General features: G+C 39.7%; 1 protein-coding gene across 1 annotated transcript in view; it reads right to left on the bottom strand.

Moving 5' to 3' along the window:
* Positions 1–23,386, bottom strand: part of nlgn3a (neuroligin 3a) — a 169,036-nt gene that overhangs the window by 80,581 nt on the left and 65,069 nt on the right. The window contains exon 3 of the mRNA XM_053630341.1: positions 19,345–19,494. Within this exon, the coding sequence (XP_053486316.1) occupies positions 19,345–19,494 (150 nt within the window). The remainder of the gene's footprint in view (positions 1–19,344; positions 19,495–23,386) is intronic.

The following is a 23,386-nucleotide window of genomic DNA, read 5'->3' as shown; positions in this document are numbered from 1 at the left end:
ATGATTGACTTACAGGTGTTGTGAGCTCTCCGTTTAAAACGATGGCACCCTCAATACTTTCTTTTTAATTTTAATTGAAAGAGAAACAAGGCTGAAATTTTTGACTAGGAAAATAAATCATTAAATAGGCCTACAATGATGTGTAAAATCTAACACATTACAAATCATTTTGATGCTAATTAAAATTGGACAGTGATTTAAAATGCTGTCTGTTTGCTTTGATCTCCATTCAGGTTTTAGGAGGGACATTAGACAAGTAAGAAACTGTCGTGTTTCTTACTGTTCACTGTTTCCCATTGTTCCACATTCTGCTGTATTATAAGACTGCAGTTGTTTTTTCTATTTTCCAGTTAATTATAGGCGGTAATTTGACATGTTTTTTTTTTTCTTCCAGGGGTTATTGGATGGGAAGGGGTTTTTGTAATTTTTGTTACTTTTTTTGTACGTTTTCATAAGCTTTTTTTTTTTTAACAGTATTTACGTGTAAGTTATTTGAAGTTTTTTTAAAAAAATTGTACATTTTTAGATTATCTCTGAGATCAAATATAGCTTATCTAATTTGCAAAGAGATAGCATGACTGCAGATTTGCATTCCAGCCAAGCAGGGACATTATATAATCTTATATAATCAGTTGGTTGTAGTGATTAGTTTTATCAGGTTTGTCCGCAATGAAAACCTGCAGCCATACCAGCCCTTTGTGAATAATACTGCCTTGCCCTGGAGAGTACACACTTTTTCCCTCATACCATTTCGAGCACCTTGCTCTTAAAAAGATATCCCCTGTGCCAGTCCCTTTGCCCATAAGCTTCTTATCATACGCTTACACAGCTTAAGCAGCATTATTATCTTCCCAGACAGCTGCCCATCCACCGACTTGCCATTATGTTTCACAGCATCTACAGGCTAATGTTGCTTTAATTGGATTGCCTACATGCGCAGACCCATTTGGACAGTCAAATGTCAAGACACACACATATGGCTGGGTGACTGGAGTGCTTCCTAGAAAGCAAACAAGCAAAAAGAAAACAGAAAGACTGAAAGCAAGCAAGCAAGCAAAGGAAGGAAGAAAGAACGAATGAAAGCATGCAAGCTAACAAATAAAACAAGGCAAGGCAAACAAACATGAAAGAAAACAATAAATAAGTATATCTATATATTGAATATCTAAAACATATATTTAATATATATAAATACAGATGCATCAAAACAGGCCCAAACAATGATACTACCACCACCATGTTTCACAGATGGGATAAGGTTCTTATGCTGGAATGCAGTGTTTTCTATATTCCAAATGTAACCCTTTTTATGTAAACCAAAAAGTTCTTTTTTGGTCTCATCCATCCACAAAACATTTCTCCAACAGCCTTCTGGCTTGTCCATGTGATCTTTAGCAAACTGCAGACAGGCAGCAATGTTCTTTTTTGGAGAGCAGCGACTTTTTCCTTGCAACCCTGCCATGCACACCATTGATGTTCAGTGTTCTCCTGATGGTGGAGTCATGAGCATTAACATTAGCCAATATGAGAGAGGCCTTTAGTTGCTTAGAAGTTACCCTGGGTTCCTTTGTGACCTCACGGACTATTACACGTCTTGCTTTTGGAGAGATATTTGCTGGTCTTCACTCCTGGGGAGGGTAACAATGGTCCTGAATTTCCTCCATTTGTACACAGTCTGTCTGACTGTGCATCGGTAGAGTCCAAACTCTAAAAAAGATGGCTTTGTAACCTTTTCCAGCCTGACGAGCATCAACAACTCTTTTTCTTAGGTCCTCAGAAATCTCCTTTAACCGTGCCATGATACACGTCCACATACACGTGCTGTGAACACCAGACTCTGATAGATCCCTCCCTGTTTTTTAAATAAAATAGGTCACATACACCTGATCCATGCATGCATGCAAACAAACAAGCAAGAAAGAAACCAAGAAAAGAAAGAAACATTTTAAAAATCAATATGAGAGGAAAGAGAAGATGTATCAGATGTTAAGTGCTCCAGGGTTTGGCTACACAGCAGCACATTGTTGACAGTTCTTCAAATGCACTACTGAATAATCTACATATGTCAAATGATAAGTCCACCACAGGGTTAATCATGAAGGTCACAGTCGCTGTGCTGAGTAAGGACAAGTAGTATGTGGTCAAGGATTATATAGAAAAAAAAGACAATATTCTTTCTTTCTCAGCTATCTACATTATTCGTTTTACCAACCTGTTGTTCAGTTATGCATTGGGCAATTTTGATGTTTAATTTTCAACTGATTTTCATAATTTATTAAACAATAACAATAAAAAAGAAGCAGCACAAAAAAAAAAATCCAGCTTCAACTCATGTAAATTAACAGTATGCTAAAACATTCCATGTGTTTGTAATATTAATACAGTCCATATTTCAAATAAGCATCTTATTTGAAAGCAGTTAATTAAGCATTGGACATATATGGTGCCCTTGTCTAACCTCAAATATGTGCTTTATAGCAGTAACAACATCCCCATGGATGCGATGCACTAATCAATCACACTGGAGCTCTAGCAGAACAAGGTTTGATAGACACTTCCTCCAACACAATGTCAAAGAATACACTGCAGTCAACTCCAACAACGCATTCAAATGCATCAGCACATTAACCCCTTATCATTATTCATGAGTCAACTGCACTTGTCTATGCACTGGACAAAACCCAATCCATGGAGCTATTTACGAGAGCAACTGTGGATAGTCTCTCACTGCCGTGGGGTAAATTCTCTGTGGACACTGCTGGTGATTAGATCCACAAATGTCTGACCTGCACATAAAAGAACTCAGCATGGGTACCAAACAAACTCATAACAAGTGTACATAGGGAAAATTGGTATTGCCTGAGGCTACAGATGCCATAAATGGGGGGAAAAAATCATAAATGTATGATCATAAGCAGGGTTCATAAGAAATGTAGTCAGTAATGTAATCCACGTATGACAATATGAAACTAAAGTAACCTGATTCATTTTGGATTACTTTAATGTCACATATGTAAATAAGTGAAGAGAAAAGCAATAGGATCTAAAATACTATTATTTAGAGCTTATTTTAGAGCTTTAAAAACATGTTCAATGTTTGGATTTGTTTTAAGTAAGTAAGTAAGTAAGTAAGTAAATAAATAAATAAATATGATATCACTGTCCCTGATGCGGGTAACATTACATCACAAAAGGGTGACCTCTATGAAACGAAGTACAGTGTAATAAAACCTCTGGGAGTTTGTATCTGAAGACCCCAAATGTTTGCTTGTCGAATAAGCTTCAGAAATATTTTTCTTTAACCGGCACATGAATTATGCACATTTGACAGTGACTAGTTTTAAATTACAGGATTCTGTGAGAAATGCTTTGGGTTATCATTTAGGATTTGGCTGCTAACAAGAATTTAAAAGCAAGGCTAGAATATAACGATGTGGCAAATCTTATTTTGATAATGTTCTGCTTTACAGACCTCAGGGGGTCATAGATACTAGTTTGTGATGCACCACAGAGGATGAAAATGTAAAAATAAACAGACAAATAAATAAATAATAATACAAAACCTTGGTAAATACCAAGTTCAAACTAAGTTCAGTTCCTGGAAAGTTTTCTTTTTCTCCCTTAATTTAGTCACCAGTCAGTCCCCACCCACCAGCCATCTCTCCCCTATCATATGACAGCTACCAACTGGGGAGAGTGAAGATTAACACATGCTTCCTCCAAGACACATGAAGCCACCCAACCACATTTTCAAACTGCTGCTCATGCACGTGTCATAGGGCACATATTGGCTCCCAGTCACATATGGCTGTGGCATGGGCAGGATTCAAACTCATAATCTTCAATTGATAGGGCAAAAACTTTCCTGTTGCACCACTCTATAGTCCTCCATTTTGTTTTTTGGACAAGCCATGTCTTTACTTCACTCTCCACACAAAAAATTTCCCTTTCTCAAGGTGCTGCCTTCACGTAAGTAATTGATGTAAATGCATGAGATTGGCTACAATCAGAATCTGCCACAGAAGCTGTGATGGTTCATGTTTTTTTTTTTTTTAAAATGGAGATATTAAACTACAGCCTTTTTTAAATTCATTATTTTATTTTTTTTACATTGATCAATTCTGCTACAGTACTGTTTGAGTAATCAATTTGATCTGCTGAAAGACTTCAGTGCTGATCAGCCAGTTGACCCCTGATCTATAGTTTCCACAAATAACGGGGGTGACATTTGAATAATAGCACCCACTCTGTGTCTTTGCCATCCATATTGTTTCTGCATCTCTCTCTCTCTTGCCGTGTCATTTGGAGCGGCTGAGTGGATCTCACGCCTACCTCCACACTCGCAGCTCCCACCTCCAAAGCCGTTTGCCAATCTCCCACTCCCTTCATTCGTGGTAGCACAAATGTGGCCAATTTCGACTCCCACACGTGTAAAGATGCCTGACCTTCTCTCCTTGGCGAGGCCAAAGCATGATTAATCTCTTGACAAGACAAGTAGCTTGAGTTGGCCAACGAGCCAATATAATTCTCCTTAGGCAGAGCGTTTTTGACCCAGAACGCACCTGATGATGGACAAATGTTCTCCTCCTCCCACATAAAAACAAATGAATCAGGCAAGAGAAAAATAATGGATGGGAATATCACTCTTTTTTTTTTTTGTTGATGTTGATGTTGAATCATCTGCCATAATGCTTCATCTGTCTTCAAAGAGGGCCATTATTTTTTCTTTGAAAAGATTCCATCTGAAACTTTCTGTATCCGTCTCACTGAGGGCACAATTCGTGATGTATTTATGATTTGAGAAAAGAAAAAAAAAAAAAAAAAAAGGCCCTCCAGGAAGGATGATTGTGAAATAAAAACAGAATAGAATATTCAGTGAGGGCATAAATATAAATGAAAATACACAGTGAATCAACAGAGATAGATCTATTAGACTATAAACAAGAACCTAGAGCCACATGGGGTGAAATCGAATTTTAAGTAAAGAATAAAACATTTAGGGATGTGCTGTTGTAGGACAATAATCAATGATCGGGTGTAGTTATATACCCTGATGCGAAGCTGATGGGAAAGACTTACTGTTACCATCCTGACGTTGATTTTGAAATAACGGCATGTTCTGAAGTGTTTTATTTATCATACAGCACTGCAATTTGCCAGTGCTGACAAGTTGAACTGTATTAGCGAATGCCATGTCATACTTTTATCCGTTGATAGTTACATTTGATGCTGTGGAACATCCGCAACACAAGTTATCGCTTACATTATATCAGCTATGAAAGAGGGTGGTGAAACCTCATCAGCCTCTTAGTTCCTCTCTCTTAAGGTTAATAACACAAAAAACAGTCACTTGTCCTTACAGAAAGCTTCACCGTATCAAGATTATATGTTTCTTTGTTAAATAACATACTGTTTATTTTTAGCTTTATGTGGAGTGTCCACCATACGGTACACGTCCCTGTGAATTAGCCTTTACTATTGAAACAATAGTGAAACAATAAGGAGTGCATTAATATAAACCTGTGAGTTGAGTTTTAGTCGGCACTACTGTCAGAGCTGCTCGTATAGAAAATGAATCAACACCTTCTGACCAATCGAATTTGGGAATTCAACAGTGCTGTGGTATAAAGAACCCTGAAATAATGTATACAAATATTTACCTGTGATTAGCGTGACCTGCACTCAACTGACTAAACTGAAAACAATGATTTATAAGCAGTCATTTATCATACCAGTTATAATATTTTAATGATTTTAAAATGTAATTCACTTTCACTTTATGAGCAATTTTGGCTATTCAATAAATATTTCATTGTAAAGACTTAAAAAATGCATTGCAGTGAGACTTTTACCAAGACTATATAAAAGTGTACAGGACTACTCTAATCACAACAGGAGGTGGATGTAATATTTGGATTTTTGGACTGTATTAAATTATCCTGAAAGTACATCGAGGTTCTTGTTTGGTGTCTGTGTGTGTGTGCAGAGGACTCTTCGCTTCTTCTCACCTCTGGAGCGATGTGAAGACTTTTAAACGTTTTGATGATGGAAATGAAAGAGTTCAATATACCCAGCTGCGTGCATGGAAGGAAGCGTTGCAATGCAGATTGGGTGAAATCCATCACTGAGAAAATGTACTGTACTGCACTGTACTGTCATGTTTCTTCAACAATGCAAAGTGTTGAAGAAACACTGTTATGCAGCAAGAGATCAAAAACAACAAAAGAGGCTTTTATATTTGGGGTCTAACCTTCAGGTCTTATAAAATACTAGATAAGCCATTGACATTTCTTGCTAGGCATCACGTATAAATAGATTTGAACAACTGAATAATCTGTGTTTCATATTAACAAAGATAGAATTGAATTCTCGAACCTGATTTGTCAGAAGGTGTTGATTCATTTACAATAATAGCAGCTCTGACGGCAGTGTAAGATGTAGTGCTATATATTAATGCGCTCGTTCTAATATGATATTGTTTCTGTAGTAACAGCTTACTAACAGGGACTTTTTATAGTGGACATTCCACATGAGCAAAGACTACTGTAACTGATTTAAAAACATGCTGTTATATAACAAAGACAATGTATAATCACTGATACTGTGGAGTTTTCTGTGAGGAAATGTTTATATAATGTATACTTATGGATACAATGGAATTTATTTATATAATGTATATTTATGTATAATATATAATTAGATTTATGGAAGGAGTCTGCAGTGTCAGTGTCATCCTACGGAAGCATCTTCAGGACAGAGGAGTTTGGGATTTCTGTTTTTTTGTGTCTGTTTTTTTTTTTTTTTTGTCTCACTAAGATCAAGGAACAAACAAAGAGAGGCCGGTGAGAGAACACAAAATACAAGTGGCCGACCTTCCAAAATTCCTCTAAGAGCACAGCAACGACTCATCCAGGAAGTCACAAAAGAGCCAAGGACAACATCAAAGGACCTACAGACCTCTCTTACATCAATAAGTCACTGTTCATGACTCCACTATCAGAAAGACACTGCGCAAAAATGGCATCCATGGAAGAGTGGCAATGTGAAAACCACTGCTGACCCAAGAGAGAACATTAAGGCTCATCTGAATTTTGCCAAAACACACCTTGATGATCCTCAAACCTTTTGGGAGAATGTTCTGTGGATTGAGGAGTTGAAAGTGGAACTGTTTAGAAGACAGGCGTCCCGTTACATCTGGTGTAAACCAAACACAGAATTCCACGAAAAGAACATCATACCTACAGTCAAGCATGGTGGTGGCAGTGTGATGGTGTGGGGATGGTTTACTGCTTCAGGGTCTGGGCAACTTGCAATAATTGAGGGAAACATGAATTCTGCTCTCTACCAGAAAATCCTAAAGGAGAATATCCGGTCTTCAGTCAAGGTGAAACTCAAGCGCAACGGGATTATGCAGCAAGACGATGAAACAAAGCATAGGAGTAAGTACAGTTCTGAATGGCTCAAAAAAAAAATGAAATTAAAGTTGTGGAGTGGCTTATTCAAAGTCCTGACTTGAACCAATTGAGATGCTGTGGCAGGACCTTAAATGGGTAGTTCATGCTCAAAAACCGTCCAATGTGGCTAAACTAAAGCAGTTCTGCAAAGAAGAGAGGGCCAAATTCCACCACAGCGTATTGTAACTGTATTGTATGCTTACTCAGGTTGCCTTTGTTTTATGTTGTATTTCGTTTTATGCTGTATTTCGTATAGAAAAACAGAAGAAATCATTTTTCACAGCACTATAGTGTTCCCGTTTGAGTTATATAATAGTCCAGTGGAAAGGTCACTAGAAGGTAAGATGCTCTATGTTCCAGTCACTGAAGGATGAGCGATGAACTTAAACTGTATACATTCTGAGACATTGTTTTCATTTAAGCTTGTAATGAACACTCTGGGGCAAAGAAATGAAGGCATGTTATTGAACCAAAATTTTGATGGATGAGCCCTGAGAGAACACTCCACTCCACCAAAACACTATTTTAACCAAGATGATTTAGTGATGCTATTAAAGAAAAATGTAGAGTATCTCTTGCTCCTGCACCAGTAAGTAAACAGTATATATACTCTCAAAGGCAGTAATATTAAACGTTCAATGTTATGTCATGGTATCGTCCGTGTTTAGTGTACACCTATCCATCCAAAGAAGTTGCAGTGAAAAAGTTCTGAAAGGATAATCTGCAAAAAATGACATCTCATCAAGTGAAAGTATCTTGAACATAGTCAAACCTATCTAGTATTTCCTATAAAATTACAGTAATTCAAATACAACATTATTATTATTATTATATAGACATTATTAACTAATTTCTAACTTGAAATAGCCTTGTTCTATTGGCACATAAATCTTAAGCATTTATTTCTGGAAAGACGTCAAATTATTTGCCAATAGAATAAGAAAATGTAAAGCTTGAAATTAGTTTAAAAAATGTCTAGAAATAGGTTTAATAATCTTATATTTGGTTTATGGTCATCTTATAATAGGAAATATTAGATAAATTTGACAGTTGGTGTTCCAATTCATCCCAATAGTGTTCAGCTGGGTTGAGGTCACGGCTTTGTGCAGGCCACTAGACTTCTTCCACTTCATCTTTGGCAAACCATGTGTTCATGGAGCTTGATATATGTGTGGAGGGGATTGTCATGCTAGAACATATTTGGGCCTCTGAGGACCCATTTACACCTAGCATTATCAAGTGGTTGTACTTCCTTGGATCACTTTTGGTAGGTACTAACCACTGCATACCGGGAACACCCCACAAGACCTGTCGTTTAGGAGATGCTCTGACCCAGTCGTCTAGCCATCACAATTTGGCCTTTGTAAAAGTCGCCCAGATCCTTAGACTCTGTTTACACTAGTGCGTTTTCGTTTTAAAACGCATAACTGTTGCTACGGTTACGCCTGTCATCTACACTACTCCAGCGTTTTCGACTCTGGAAAAACGGGGAGTTTTGGAAACGCCGATGGCCCCGTTTTAGTTCGAAAACTCCGGACTCGCGTTTCAGTGTAAACAGAACAAAACGAAGACTTTTGAAAATGAAGGTGTGGCTCCGCCCCCATTCGCTCCCTGATTGGGTCTTCTGGATCATTGCGTATCCTTCCCTGATTCGTCAAGCCCCTACCATATGACCATTACACTACCTTGATCGTATACACAACAACATGGAGACTGAACCGCAAGCTTTGCTGGCTTTGTCGTCATTCTTAGCAGCCATTGTGTGGTTAAATTCTGTATTTTATAATCCTGCAGCTGCCTACATGCACAAGACGGGAGCTACGATTAGAGCGATCGGCAACAAATCTCATTTCAAGCGGCGTAAGCCCTACATGGAACGCCGGTTTGTTGTGCCTCCCGGTGACAAGCAACCAACTTCCTGTTTACACTCGTATGCGCATGACCAGTGTGCATGAATGGTCATGTGACATGCGTTTTCGGTTGTGTAGTGTGGACAGAGATCGCTTCTGAGACACAGCAGCAAAGCCACTGTGGATGAGGATTGATTTCATTTTAAAAACGAAAATGCACTAGTGTAAACAGGGCCTTAAGCTTACCCATGTTTCCTGCTGCTTGTTACAGCTGATTGGTGTATATAAAGAAGAAAGAAGAAAGTAAAAATATAATAAAAATCAATCCTAACAAAAATACAATCACGTCTCTTAATATGTAAACATTTCCAGTTAAAAAATCTTTTCCAATTGTTACAGGATCGGACTGAATTTGTTCCTTTTTTCCTCCAATTTCTGATCCACCATTTTTTGCCGGTATTGGCCACATACTGAGCCCGAGTATCAGATCGGTGCTATTGTTAATTATAATATATATATATATATAATTATATATATAATTTATAACGATGTGTAACTAAATGGACCAAATGGTCAAGCTTCAGCAATCTTTTAAAATAAAATAAACACAATAAACTGTCTGCATCCACTTTAAAATGGAGAAAGTCAAACGTAGATATCAAACAAGCACTGCCATTTTTGTTCATTAAGAAAGGGTAAGTGATCAATCAAAGGCTTTACACAAACCCCCACACATATGAACGGCCCCTTCTACTGTATTTATTTGAACACTCTGTAGATTTTAAGCAACAGGTTTAAATGTTCCACTTCATATTGAAGTTGCTTGCCGTGTACGTGCTTTAAACCCTGTTCATGAACTCGAATCTTTGATAAGGACAACGAAATCATTATATTTTCATTACAAGACAGCGTGAAAAATACGGTACATAATAACCACGATGTTCGAAAGGTTCGCCCTTCTAACGCTAGAAATAGAGTTATAATGTGAAAACTGTCAGATGGTAAAGTAAAAAACAAATTCCAAATTAATATTAATCCCAGTGTGTTCCTTAAAAAGTATACGAATGTTATTACTAAACACATAATTAAAACTACTGAAACAATAATGCAACATATTTAGCCCAGCTGATTCTGCTCTAAATATAAACTCCTCTACTGCAATTCTTTCTGCTAGACGTCTGATATATCAAACCTTGGACAGTATCTACGTGACAATGCACTATGAATGATATTGCCATGTGGTACAGACAAAGAAAATCCATACACAGATAGGTGATCTTATTTGGCAAATGATATCAGTTCAGAGGATTGCCGCAGGCTGGATGGTGAAATTTACTGAATTTAATTTGCAGTAGGCTTGTGACAGCTAGTCAGATGGTGGGGTGGGGTGTGAGATGGGGGAGGGATGAGTTATGAAAAGCATTACACTGACCCTCGCTCCCGGACAATAAGAAAATCTTTTTATTTTTATTATTATAATCATTATTTTTATGTTCGAATGAGCAAACCCATCCAATGACAATGGCAATTCATCAGTGATAGCAAGTCCAGAAAGGATCTCTTCATGATCATTTTACATAGGCACATTCGATAATGTTGATTTCTCTGCCAGGGCCCCCATGAAAGACTACAAACAGATTAGAGTCACGAGCAGTACTTATACACAATGGCTGAAACTGCAAGTAAGCAGCAGCTCTATTAGCAGCCTTGGCAACCTCTTCGACTGTTCCTCATATAATGACTTAATGTCAAGGACCTTATTATTGATTAAGCTGCCATATTTAAAATAATCCCCCTAACCCCCCTCCCAACCCAAATGTTGGGTATGACCGAACTGAATGTCATGAATCACTACTCATCTCAAACAGGCAGCTTACAAAATGGCTCACCTTGGAGCGGAAGAGAAGCAGCCATTGTTAATTTTTAATACGTACAGAAACAGTAATTATGTCTCCCCCATAGGAGCTGAAAATTGACATGCTGTGGAGAAGCAGTCACTAATTATATTTGTGAAGAGCAGTGATACAAGATACTTCTGTCTGACTGGGGCTCATTACATATTATTATAGAGACACTGCAAACCATGACTGTACTTCAACATGCATACACACTCACACACACTCACACACACACACATGCACATACGCACACTTACTATCCTTGTGAGGACATTCTATCCTTTTGAGGACATAATTATTAACACAGCTAATTAATACTTACACCTAACCTTAACCCTAACCCTAACCTCAGTAACTAAAAGGAAACCTTTTGGCTCTTTTCAGTCTTTTTTAAATATATAAATTCTCTGATCCTTGTAGTGACATTGTAGTGTCCCCCAACAAACTATAAAATCATGTCCCCCACCACACATACACTCCACTTAATAGCCTGGTTGCAAAAAAAAGCGGTTCTGTAAACAAACTAGGTTCCTTAGTTACTAGACACATAATTTAGTATCCTCTAGATCTCCATATGCCACATCCTAGCATGTGGGTCTCGCCAGTGTCCCGGCTTTTATAATTAAACATTAAACCTGTAATGAATTCTCATTCATCTAAATGAGGAAGGGCTCAGATCTAAAGCTTTGCAAATGGAGCCCCAGGAGAGAGAGGGCTGACCCTTTGAAGCAATAATTACTGTTTCTATCAGATAGGAATAACACAACTAAACTGCAGGAGAAAAATCATGCAGGATGGGAATAGAGGGCTTCGTTACTGTCAGTAACTTATATAGTATTCAATGACATTTGAAGTCACATAGCCTAGATTGAAAGATGATGGTATCATCGAGACATAATTATCCTGGTCGGGTTCAGGAACAGCAAACTCGAAAATAGCTATGGCATGAAGGAAAGGTGCAGTGTTAAATAATGAATGCAACAACAAAAAAAAAAACAACAATGCAATTAAATACTAAATTATACACTATAACAGTGTTGTTTTTTCTGGTGAGGGAAATGTACTGACATTGCAACTCATTCATTTCCACCTACATGCCGAGTATTGGAAACATTCACACAGAACTCAGGAACGAACCAGCACTGAACCTACACAACAGTCAAATCATGGCAGATCCCGTCCCAGTTTATTGCGCCTCTCATAACTATGTAATTTCCAACAAACTATGCTGTATAAAGCAACTACCGAGGATTTATGCGCTGTTACAGATGTATTCCTGTAGTACAATTTACGTAAAAATCAGATTAGATGAAGATGAAACTCCACATTTTGTTAAGGCTGTGCTGGGAAACGTCTTTCTTAGCTTTTGTACTGTATTGCGCTGACTCAGTTTCAGAACAATTTCAGCTGAGCCACATTGTCCACACGAGAGCATTTTAAGAATCGGTACACTTTTACATAATGTAACGTAATACATAGATTTTTATATGCACGTTTATTGTACAAATTTATTTACTTCCATTTACATTTGACAGTGTAGTATAAAAAAACAAAAAAAAAAAACAAACACTGAAGCAGTACATGTTTTCGAAACTGTTTCTATCTATCTACTTATTTATTTAATTATCACCCCCCCAATGCCAAGTTAGAAAAGCAAAAAGGCATGTGTCTGCAGGAAGCGAATGGTCTGCAGCACACTAGGGAGTATATGACATATTGCAGCTTGAGACATACCAGATCAGTCACTTATCTGTCACTTAGTGCTGGCTCCAATTAAGTGTTGCACAGCATTAAAAGAAGATGCGGTGTCAAACTGAACCAATTTATATGCTAAGCCATTGACCCTCCTCCTTTTATACTGCAGCATTCTCAATTGAATGTCTCTTCTTTGTCTTAATTTATGGATTTTTGTTGTCCTCGCTTTCTTTATTTTTTGCTGTCACACATTACATTTGTATGTGCAACGAAATATACATAAGCTATTTAAACTTGACTTTATAATCCATATGCAAAAGTGTAAGTGTAGTAATGCATTGCGATGCATATGATTTGAAACAAAGCAGTCGAGGTTTGCATTAGTTAGTCTTCTTATGTGGAAATTTATACACACCGCGGAACATGAGTAGGATATGAATGCCCCCCCCCCACCCCCGACATTTCAGGATATTCATTAATTTCTTGTGTAAATGCTAATATTAACAATTTACAAATACATCAGTTCATATCCAGCTTGATAAACGAGGCCCAGTGTGCTATAATTCAGTGAATCATAACCATGGTTGGGAGGGTTACTTTAAAAATGTATTCCGTTACAGTTACAAATCACTTCATAAAAAATGGAATCGGTAACGTAATCCAAGTATCACAATATGAAAGTCGTGTAAACTGATTATTTTTTGGATTACTTCAGGGTCACATATGTAAATAAAGTCAAGAGAAAAGCAATAGGATCTAAAATACTTTCATTTAGAGCTTATTTTAGAGCGTAAAAACATGTTCAATATTTGGATGTGTTTTTGATGAAATAAATAAAATAAATAAATAAATAAATAAATAAATAAGATCACGGTCCCTGATGTGGGTAACATTATATCACAAAAGCTAGGGTGACCATATTCTGGTTTTCCAAAAAGAGGACAATAACTGTTCAAAACAGTGTTACTATGAATGCAGACTTTAATACGCTGAAAAAGACGCACTGTAAGCATCACATAAAAATATATCAATAAAATTGGTTTCACTCTACCCACATTTAAAAAAAAATCCTACATTCTTTTGAATGTCCATGGAATAAAATAAAATATCAGATGCCACGAGTGAACCTTCTGCCACCATTTACACATTTGAAAGGCCGTGTAATACGAAGCAGTGTGATAACATGAAATTAAAAATGACCTTATATGGTCATGGGCGTTGTTTCGACTCAGGACAGCTGTCATTTGCTGCTATTGGCAAGCAACTGTTTGTCAAGCAACAGCGCTTCACCTTCACGTGTTCTCTGAGAGTAGGCTAATGGATGAAAGACAGGAATTTGGCCAATAGTTGCTTCAAGCCTTTTATAATCGACCAATTGGTGTGTGAGAAGGCGGGAATTACAGAGAGGGGTTAGAGCAATGCAAATATGCACACAAGATATATTATTATAGACTATAAGCACATCATAATGAAACTAAAGCCAAATCCTGGACATTTGCTCAAATTTGGAAATCCCAGGCCAACCCTACTTTAAGGTCCAACGAAAGAGGACATGTCCGGGAAAAAAAGGATGTATGGTCACCCTAACAAAAGCATTTCAGAGAACAACTTGTGTTTATTTCTACCAAAAAGTTATTTGCGCATATACCAGGAGGTTGCTCATGTGAGCCACGAACCAGAACCAGAACTATAATCAAGGAGCTGTCTAAAGATTATGTCAAAAGATTAATTTCTTTGGTTTTAAATGAAAAAAATTGTAATCCTGATAGTATTCCCATTTTTCCACAAACTGTACCTATAATCTGATTACTTTGTTTCGGACAAAACTGTAACAGATTACAGTTCCCAGTTTTTTGTATCCTTATTATGTAACGCTGTTACATGTATTCCGTTACTCCCCGAGCCTGGTCATAACCTGCAGGCTATGCTGCACCTGATCATAATTGTATATGCAGATCGAGCTTAATGGACTTACTCAAATCAACACCTTTGCCAGGCGAATGTCTAAAAACAGTGGCGTACTACGTTAGAGCTGCGTATTTCACTGTCTTTAGACTTGCCTTGTCTTTTTACACTTCATTATATTGTCCCTGAGCCTCAATTATTCCCTGCTCATCCTTCTAAGCTGCCTAATTAAAAGACTGCTCATTCTGTATTAATATTGCTATATTTATTTATTTATGCTCGAAATGGTTCACTCTGACTTGAATTTCAATGACATCTGCAGAATGAGGGGGTTCCTGCAGTCTGCTTTATAGGACAAAAATTACTGTGTCTGATTCCTTGTCTCTGGCTCTGCATTCCATATAGGCTAATTTATTACAATTAATTAGATCATTATTTACATATTGCATAACACTGGAATCAGTGCATAACATTTGTATGTTTGACCTGGTTAAGTAATTGGCAAAGCTTGTCAGTAGATAAAATATTTAGAATGAGCTGTCAAGTCGTAATTGTTGCTCTTGAGACACACTTAAATACATCTTTGAGTATTTTTCTTTCTGTTTGCTCATATTTGCTGTGATAGCTGTGATAGCTGTGATAGTTTTTCAGATAGCAAGAAAAAGGTTTGCCCAGGCATGTTTAAAATTGCACTTTGTTTAAAATTGCACAAGCAACAACAACAAAAAAGAAATTGGTGGAGGGGAAAAAAGCCCCCAACATAATTTCTGAGTTTCTGGCAATGGTCTGCACTGCTGCGAGCAATCTTTACAGATGACACACATAACCCTATATAAACACATACAACACGATATTTAACACGAGCTTTTTATGAATATATTTCCACTAATATTAAAGGTTCAGCATTCACTATTTACACAAACAACTTTTCTCCAACATTAAGTGAACTAAAGTGCGTATATTTAGATACACAAAAAATAATATGATACAAGGAAAACCTGAGTATGTACTTGAACATGCTAAAGCCATGCAAGGCCCAGTTTCCTTTCAAATGGAACTCCATGTTGTGTGAGCTCCACGCTGTGGGAAGTGTCTCACACCGCAGAACACTCTTTTTCCAGAAGTGCATGATGAAATATCACGCTTCTAGGGAAAACCATACACTAGCCGTGTTTATAACCTCGCGACGTCTGATTATTCGGCCATCGTGGGGAGTGAACAGCATGGCTATTTAGCTATGCCGAAGGTGGAGGAGGTGCTTGCGAACCACCTCTCTCCATCGACGGCAGGTAATTTAGGGAGGCTGGCTTTGCCTTCCAAGCCATGTAAGGTCCAGTTCAGAGCTCGACCCCCCCGGTCCAGAGGTGTGCTCACCACAGTAGTCCGCACAGAGCAGAGCCCGCCATTAGCGCAGGAAGTAAGATCCCTCTTGCACAAAGGGTCCATAGAATGTGTACCCCGGTCCTTGTGGGAGGGAGGTTTTTGCAATCGTTATTTCCTGGTCCGCAAAAAAGACGGGAGTATGCAGCAAATTTTAGATCTGCATCATCTAAATCGTACTCTTCGGACATACAGGTTCAAGATGCTGATGCTCAAACTTATCGTTCCACAGATTCAGTTCGAAGACTGGTTTGTGACGGTAGATCTAAAAGATACATATTTCCACATAGGAATATCGCCCAGTAACAGGAAGTTCCTGAGGTTCACGTTTGGAGGCAATGCATACCAATATCGGGTTCTTCCCTTCGGGCTAGCTTTATCCCCTCATACCTTCACAGAGTGCATGGATGCTGCTCTAGCTCCCTTGGGACTCCAGGACATTTGTGTACTAAACTACCTGAACGACTGGTTAATTCTAGCTTGATCCAGGGACCTCATGCTTCAACATCGAGATGTTGTTCTCGCCCACATGAGGAGCTTGGGGCTCAGGTTGAACCTCAAGAAAAGTATGCTTTCTCCAGTACAGAGGACAACTTTTCTAGGGGTTATATGGGAGTCTACTATGATGAGGGCGTTTCTGTCCCCAACACACGTAGGGTCAATCATATCAACATTGAGCAAGATAAAGCTGGGTTGGGCATCCCCTCCAGTCTCTACGAGAGACTGTTGGGCCTATTGGCACATGAGACCGTTTCAGTGGTGACTGAAAAGAGTAATCAGTGTCACACGGCGATGCCTACCTGTTCGGAGAATTTGGAGGTGTCCCCGGTTTCTAGCCTCGGGTCACACTCTAGGGGCGTCTCCTTATCGCAAGACAGTAATGACAGACGCCTCCCTCACGGGCTGGGACGCGGTCTTAGATGGCTGTCCAGCTCACGGTCTTTGGAGCAGCCCTCATCTGGAGTGGCATATAAATCGCCTATAGATGCAGACCGTATTTCTAGCACTGAAGTTCTTTCTTACTCAATTAAGAGGTCACCATGTGTTAGTTGTGACAGACAATACAGCGCTGGTCTCATATACCAACCACCAGGGAGGGTTACATTCAGGCAGGCACAACTAATTCTTCTCTGGGCAGAGGGAAAGTTATTGTCTGTGAGTGCAATGTACATTCTGGGGCAGCCAGAATGTGGGGAATGCCATGCTGTCGAGGCAGGGGCTGAGGCCTGGAGGTTGGAGGCTCCATCCACAAGTGGTGGAGTACATATGATGGAGGTTCGGCCAAGCGGAAGTGGATGTGTTTGCCTCCGAGGAGACAACACACTGCCCGCTGTGGTTCGCCTTCACTCCTCCTGCACCATTAGAGCTGGACGCCATGGTGCATATGTGGCCGAGGCCACATTTGTATGCTTTCCCCCCAATCGCTAGTTCTAGCGAGAGTTCACCAAACTGTCTATGTCTGCTGCTAGTAGCCCCTTATTGGCCAGCTCAAATATGGTTCTCAGAGATAATATCCCTGCTAGACGGCACTCCTTGGGAGATTCCCAGCCGCAGGGATCTACTGTCTCAAGCCGGAGGGCTGATTTATCACCCTTGGCCGGAACAATGGAAACTGTGGGTCTAGCCCCTGAGGGGCACCAGCTCATAGATTCTGGTCTCACAACTGAGGTTGTAGAGACCATGGTGAATGCTAGAGCACCATCCACGAGGAAATTGTATGCGCTCAAGTGGCAACTTTTTGTCTCGTGGTGTGAGGAACATCAGCTAGACCCAGTGAACTGCACAATACCTACAGTCCTGGAGTCCTTACAAGGACATTTCTCAGCAGGCTTGGCTCCTTCTACAATCAGGGTCTATGTGGCTGGCCAAAATGGCAGCCACACCCCTATTGATGGAGCCTCTGTGGGGCAACATCCTCTAACTTCGAGGTTTATGCGTGGTGTCAGGCGGCTGAGGCCCATCTGCAGACCATGCATACATTCCTGGGACCTTTTGGTGGTCCTGGAAGGTCTGTCAGGTACCCCATTTGGGCCATTAGAGTCAGCCTCTGAGAAGCTTCTGATTCTAAAGGTAGCTATTCTGCTGGCCCTGACATCTCTCAAGTGAGTAGGAGATCTACAAGCTCTCTCTGTTTCCCCTTCCTGCCTTGACTTTACCCCTGGATTACCCAAGGCCTTCCTGTATCCTAGGCCGGATTATATTCCTAAAGTGCCTACGTCTGCTGCCCAGCCAGTAGTATTGCAGGCTTTCTACCCTCCTCCATTCCTCTCACCAGAACAAGAGAAATTAGAATGGGGGGGGGGGGGGGGGGGCACATGCCACATGATAGGGGAGGCTTGAGGGGGGGCTTTAGTTATAAAAGGTTTGAACCTCTGTTTTAGATCAATGTTTGTGTTTCTTAGGCTCTCAAGTCTGCATGCAGCTGTCACTTGTAGACAAAAACAGGGGTGAATGGTACTATATTTATATCATCACTGATATCGTTATCGCAATAAATACCAGAAAATATCATGATATAGTTTTAAGTCCGTATCGCCTATCCCTACTGGGGCATGCCTGTGAATTGCGTCTTCGCTTCAGATAATAGAGGCTGACGGCGCGTTTCACAGTTGCTGTTTATATATCACACGACGCGCCTAATTGTCACATTACCTGATCACGGCAGGCATGATGTTACACAAGCTTTAGATGCCAGTCACATGCGAGAGTGCTTCCCACAGCGTGGAGCTCACGCAACACCTAATTCCCTTTTCAGGGAACAGGGTTAACCCAGACATTTCTATAGAGCTTATAGAACTTCAATATAGTTAAAAGTCAACATTCACACACAATTTCATAATTTCAGTCATGATATAGCTTTTGGGAAATTGGTTATACTTATCTTAACATTTTACTACCAAAGAGGAGGGAAAATCTTGTAAATATGGTTTGGCAGAGTGGAAGTGAAAATTCAAACCAGGTAATAAATAAATTTCTTGAAAAATGTTTGTGTTCATTTAATGAAAATTTCAAATTGTTAAATAATTGTGCAATATTATGATGTAGACTTAATTATTAAATAATAATAACCCAACCCTCAAGTTTGACCTGTTTTGATCACAAAGAAAAAAATAGCATGAGAATTTTATGAAAACTTCTTTGAAACCAGCAAAAGCGGCTTACCTAAGACGCCGACCCGGAAGTTGAGCGTGATGACGATGACATTGCCGTAGCTGGCCAACACGCTGCCGTCGATCATGTTCCCTGTGCCCTCCATGTAGGAGCCTCCGTGAATGTAGACCATCACAGGTTTGGCACCGGTGTCTCGTATGTCTGCAAGAGTGGCCACGGTTAAACCTGCTCTCTCAGCCCTAACACACAGCAAAGAAAAGCTCAACACTCGACCCTCCCAGATACCAGCCACACGTACATGGCTGCCTGATCTACCTCTCATAACAAATTGATAATATATAGCAAAGAGATATGAACAGATGAAGTCATATGCAAGGTCAGAATCTAAGTGCTTGCTTTGTCGAGGCATACTGTAGCTGCCTCGGTGATGCGATGACGTTCAAATTTAACGCATGCTCTAGATCTTATTATAGCAAATCGCTGTAGTAGAAGAACATGGAGGTGCATGCCCCAGTAGGGGAGCAAAAAGATTTTCCCAGTCACGGAATAAGATGCGATTATCTGCTGCGGTGCTAGTGGTGGAAAAAAAGCAGTTTAGTCACACAGAATTCGTCCTGCCATTGATTCATCTTCATGTCTAGAAATTCAATAATTATTTCTGCATGTATCTAAGCATAGCATATAATGCACTAAAGGGACTGTTGAGCTTTTAATGAAATTCTATTGTAGCAGGGAAAAAACAAAAGAAAAAAAAAAACACAGGCAGCCATGGTTCAAAACAGCTGAAGGGCTGTGTTTTGACAGACATGATTCTCTCTTTGTCTCTCTCTTAGGTCTGGTTGTTGTTTGGCTCTGAGTGCTTGCAGAGAGCTACTGGGCTCATAGTCAAACAATTATATGGTATTTGTGGTTACCATGGCTACTGCAGACTGGAAATTCTAAATCCTCAATAAAAATGGCAAATTATAAAAACAGTATGCTTGCTTCGTCCTCCTGCAGATTAGCGGGCTCTTCATATTGCATTCAGGCCTATGAATAAAATGTCCTCTGTAGGTGCTGCTTTTTTTTTTTTTTCTTTTTCTTTTCCGAATTGCTTGTGCCTTGGGACTTGTGTGACTTATCTGGTATCTGAGAGAGCTGTGATAAGGCATGGGTTTAATACTGACAATTCTAGGCTAACATGTATCTCACACAAGAGAGACGATGCATGGAGTGAGGAAAATGAATGAAAAGATGGAAGATTTCCTGTACCGGTGAAGCATGGGACATTAAAACAATTGAAAGCAGTCAGAGAGCGCGAGAGAAAGAATAAATATGACGGAGAGAAGAGTGAAGAGAGAAAATCAAAGTACTGGGAGGAACAGGAAGAGTGATTAGTCATGTCAGTGTTATCAGAAGCCTCTTTTGTTGATTCACACCAAGCAGTTTTGAACTTGGAACTGTAACCATGAAAACACCTGACTAGTTCAAAACTGGATGCTTTTGTTCTTCCAGTACCTGATCTTCTCAACTAATTATTACAAAAATCCTGAGATAGCAGTAAAACAAGACACATCTGCAGCATGTCGCTGCATTTCCAAAAAAAGTATGCACTGAAAAAGAAGAAAGGCACAGTGAAAAGTTGAATACAAAGTAGACACAGTTCTATTTCATGTATTCATTATTTGGAATAAAAGAAGAAGAAAATGTGAACCTTGAATGGGATATAATCTCCAGGGTCAGCTTCATAAATGTGGAGTAATGTTTGATATGAGGATGAGGGGACCCATTATACAGCTGATGACACACAAACACACATGCACACACACACACTCCCACACATGTGCTAGATGCTCTGTACCTCTCAAGGCAGAACACATCAACAAAATCTTAAATTCATCTGTGAGTACATTTGGAATACTGCATACTTTGTTAATAAAGAACTTGCATGATTCTGAAGACCCTTCAACATAGATGATACTATGTCCCCGATATCGCACTTTGCCATCCGGTGATTAGCGAATCCACGAGTGGTGTCAAGTCATCCTTGAGCCTGCAACTCTGTCACTCAGCCTGTTCTCCAGCCCCCATAAATCTCACCGGGCCACTTTGCATGGTGTCAGCAGTGTCACGCTGTAGGAGCCGAATGGCACGGTATGAGCAATGAGTGCCACTCACAACGGGTGATCTGGTCGACAAGAGTTGATTTTGACGGAACGCATGCAGTTACCGTCAATGCGAATTACGTCACACGTGACGCAAATTACAACTCCATGACGGTTCATGATCACAACATTGCACTGCTCAATCCCTTTGCATGGCACGATATTGAGAAAAAATGACCTGTAACGAGCTTTTAAATCACTGCAGCAATGCCTGTACTGTACATGTAGCTTTTTGTTTTTTTTCCTTTTTTTTTGCGTATTAATTTTGTCTTGACATTGCGGCCCCTGAACCAGATGGGAGAAAGTGACCTTTGAAGAAGACGAATTCTTTGGGCTGCGGCCATGGCGTTTGTGCATGAAATATAATGTTGCTAAGCACACAGGCAGGTGGTTTGATGTGCTCTTTTGAAGCTTGGCCTTTAGTAGCAGAAGGGAAGCTGGAAAGAGAGGGTGAAAGGAAAAGAGGGAGGGAAAGAAAGATACGTAGTAGAAACAACCTCTTCACACACCCAATGCACTCTCTTACAGATTCAATATTAAAATCACCCCACAACACATCTGTACTGCCAAAATATCACCTTAGAACCAAATAAAACTGTTTGCATCACTGGTGGATAATAAGTATGTACCTCCTGGAGGAAATATCTTTCCAGAGATTTAACATAATAGCCCAATAAGCCCTTTCAAATCTCTACATTTGAGCCATGAAGGCTAGCGTTGATCTTTCCTCTCATGAGATCAGGAAATGCACATACTGTAAACTGGCTCATTGTCTTTTGAAACCACGCTGACTGACAGCTGGAAGTCAATAGAATCAATCCTAATAGCTAGACAGGCATTCTTTGTCCTCATTAGGGTGCATGACTCACTGAGCCAAACAGTTGCAGATCCATTTCCATAAAATGGGAGAGGCCAGGCAAAGGTGCATGCCTCTGACTAACAGGTCCACCATTCATCATCCACGTTGCCTCATTCGCTTGCTGTGATTTAGAACCTCCACCGTTCCTAAATATGCCTCAACTACGACAGGGATGACACAGAGCACCCTAGCGCTAGCTTGATTTCCGCAGGGCCTACCGGAATAACAAATTCCCTGGGTTGCAGCAGACTTCAGTGACTGTTAAGAGCTCTAAGTGGATGAGGGGCCACCCGAAACAGGTTTGCAATGCTTTTTTCAGTCTGCCAAATGAGCAGAAGATGAAGCGCCTGCTGAATCAAGATGACAACGCCTGGCTAAGTAGACTGCAAGATGGTGGGTGCTGTCTGCTCAAGTACACAGAGATTACATAAAACAGAGGCAGATACAGGGGCTGAAGTGTATGTAATATACAGTGGCCTATATTCCTTCAGGACTTCCTAGCTAATGAAAGGCCAAGTGCAGGATTGTCCACTATAGCAGAGCTTCCTGCTGTCCCCGTTTATATTGAATACTCGCTAATAGTTTTCCAGCTGTATCACTATAAGATGGGTTATACACCAATGTTAAGTAGGACGTCTGTGTCTGTTCATACCCGAGAGAAGAATCTAAAACAGTTCCTCACAGTTCCGTCTGCTTCGGAGAAAAACTCATACAGCGCCTGAAGAAAATCACTTCTTCGTGCTATTAAAGCATCAAAACAGATTTGTCGCCTTTCTCTATTAAATGATCGCTTTTAGAGGAGCTAACAATAAAAGTAGTATGCCTATATTCAATTACTTTAAAGGAGATAATAAAATCCGGCAACAAAATAAACAAGGCACATAATCACTCCAAGCACATTAATGTCACCGGCGCTCGGGTTCAGGCACATGTTTTATTTTCAACTTATTTATTAGCAGCCATGTTTACACATGATTTTCCCTCTGGTCCTATCTGCAGGGACAATTGTAAAGAGATAACATTGCGAGTTAGGCATTAAATACAGGCCAATTGGCTTGCTATGTAAAAAATGGGATAGAAGAAGCACACC

The sequence above is a fragment of the Ictalurus furcatus genome, chromosome 8, assembly GCF_023375685.1.
Source record: "Ictalurus furcatus strain D&B chromosome 8, Billie_1.0, whole genome shotgun sequence".
NCBI lineage: Eukaryota > Metazoa > Chordata > Actinopteri > Siluriformes > Ictaluridae > Ictalurus > Ictalurus furcatus.
Note: the sequence above shows the minus strand (reverse complement) of the source record. Positions and strands in the feature narration are given on the sequence as shown.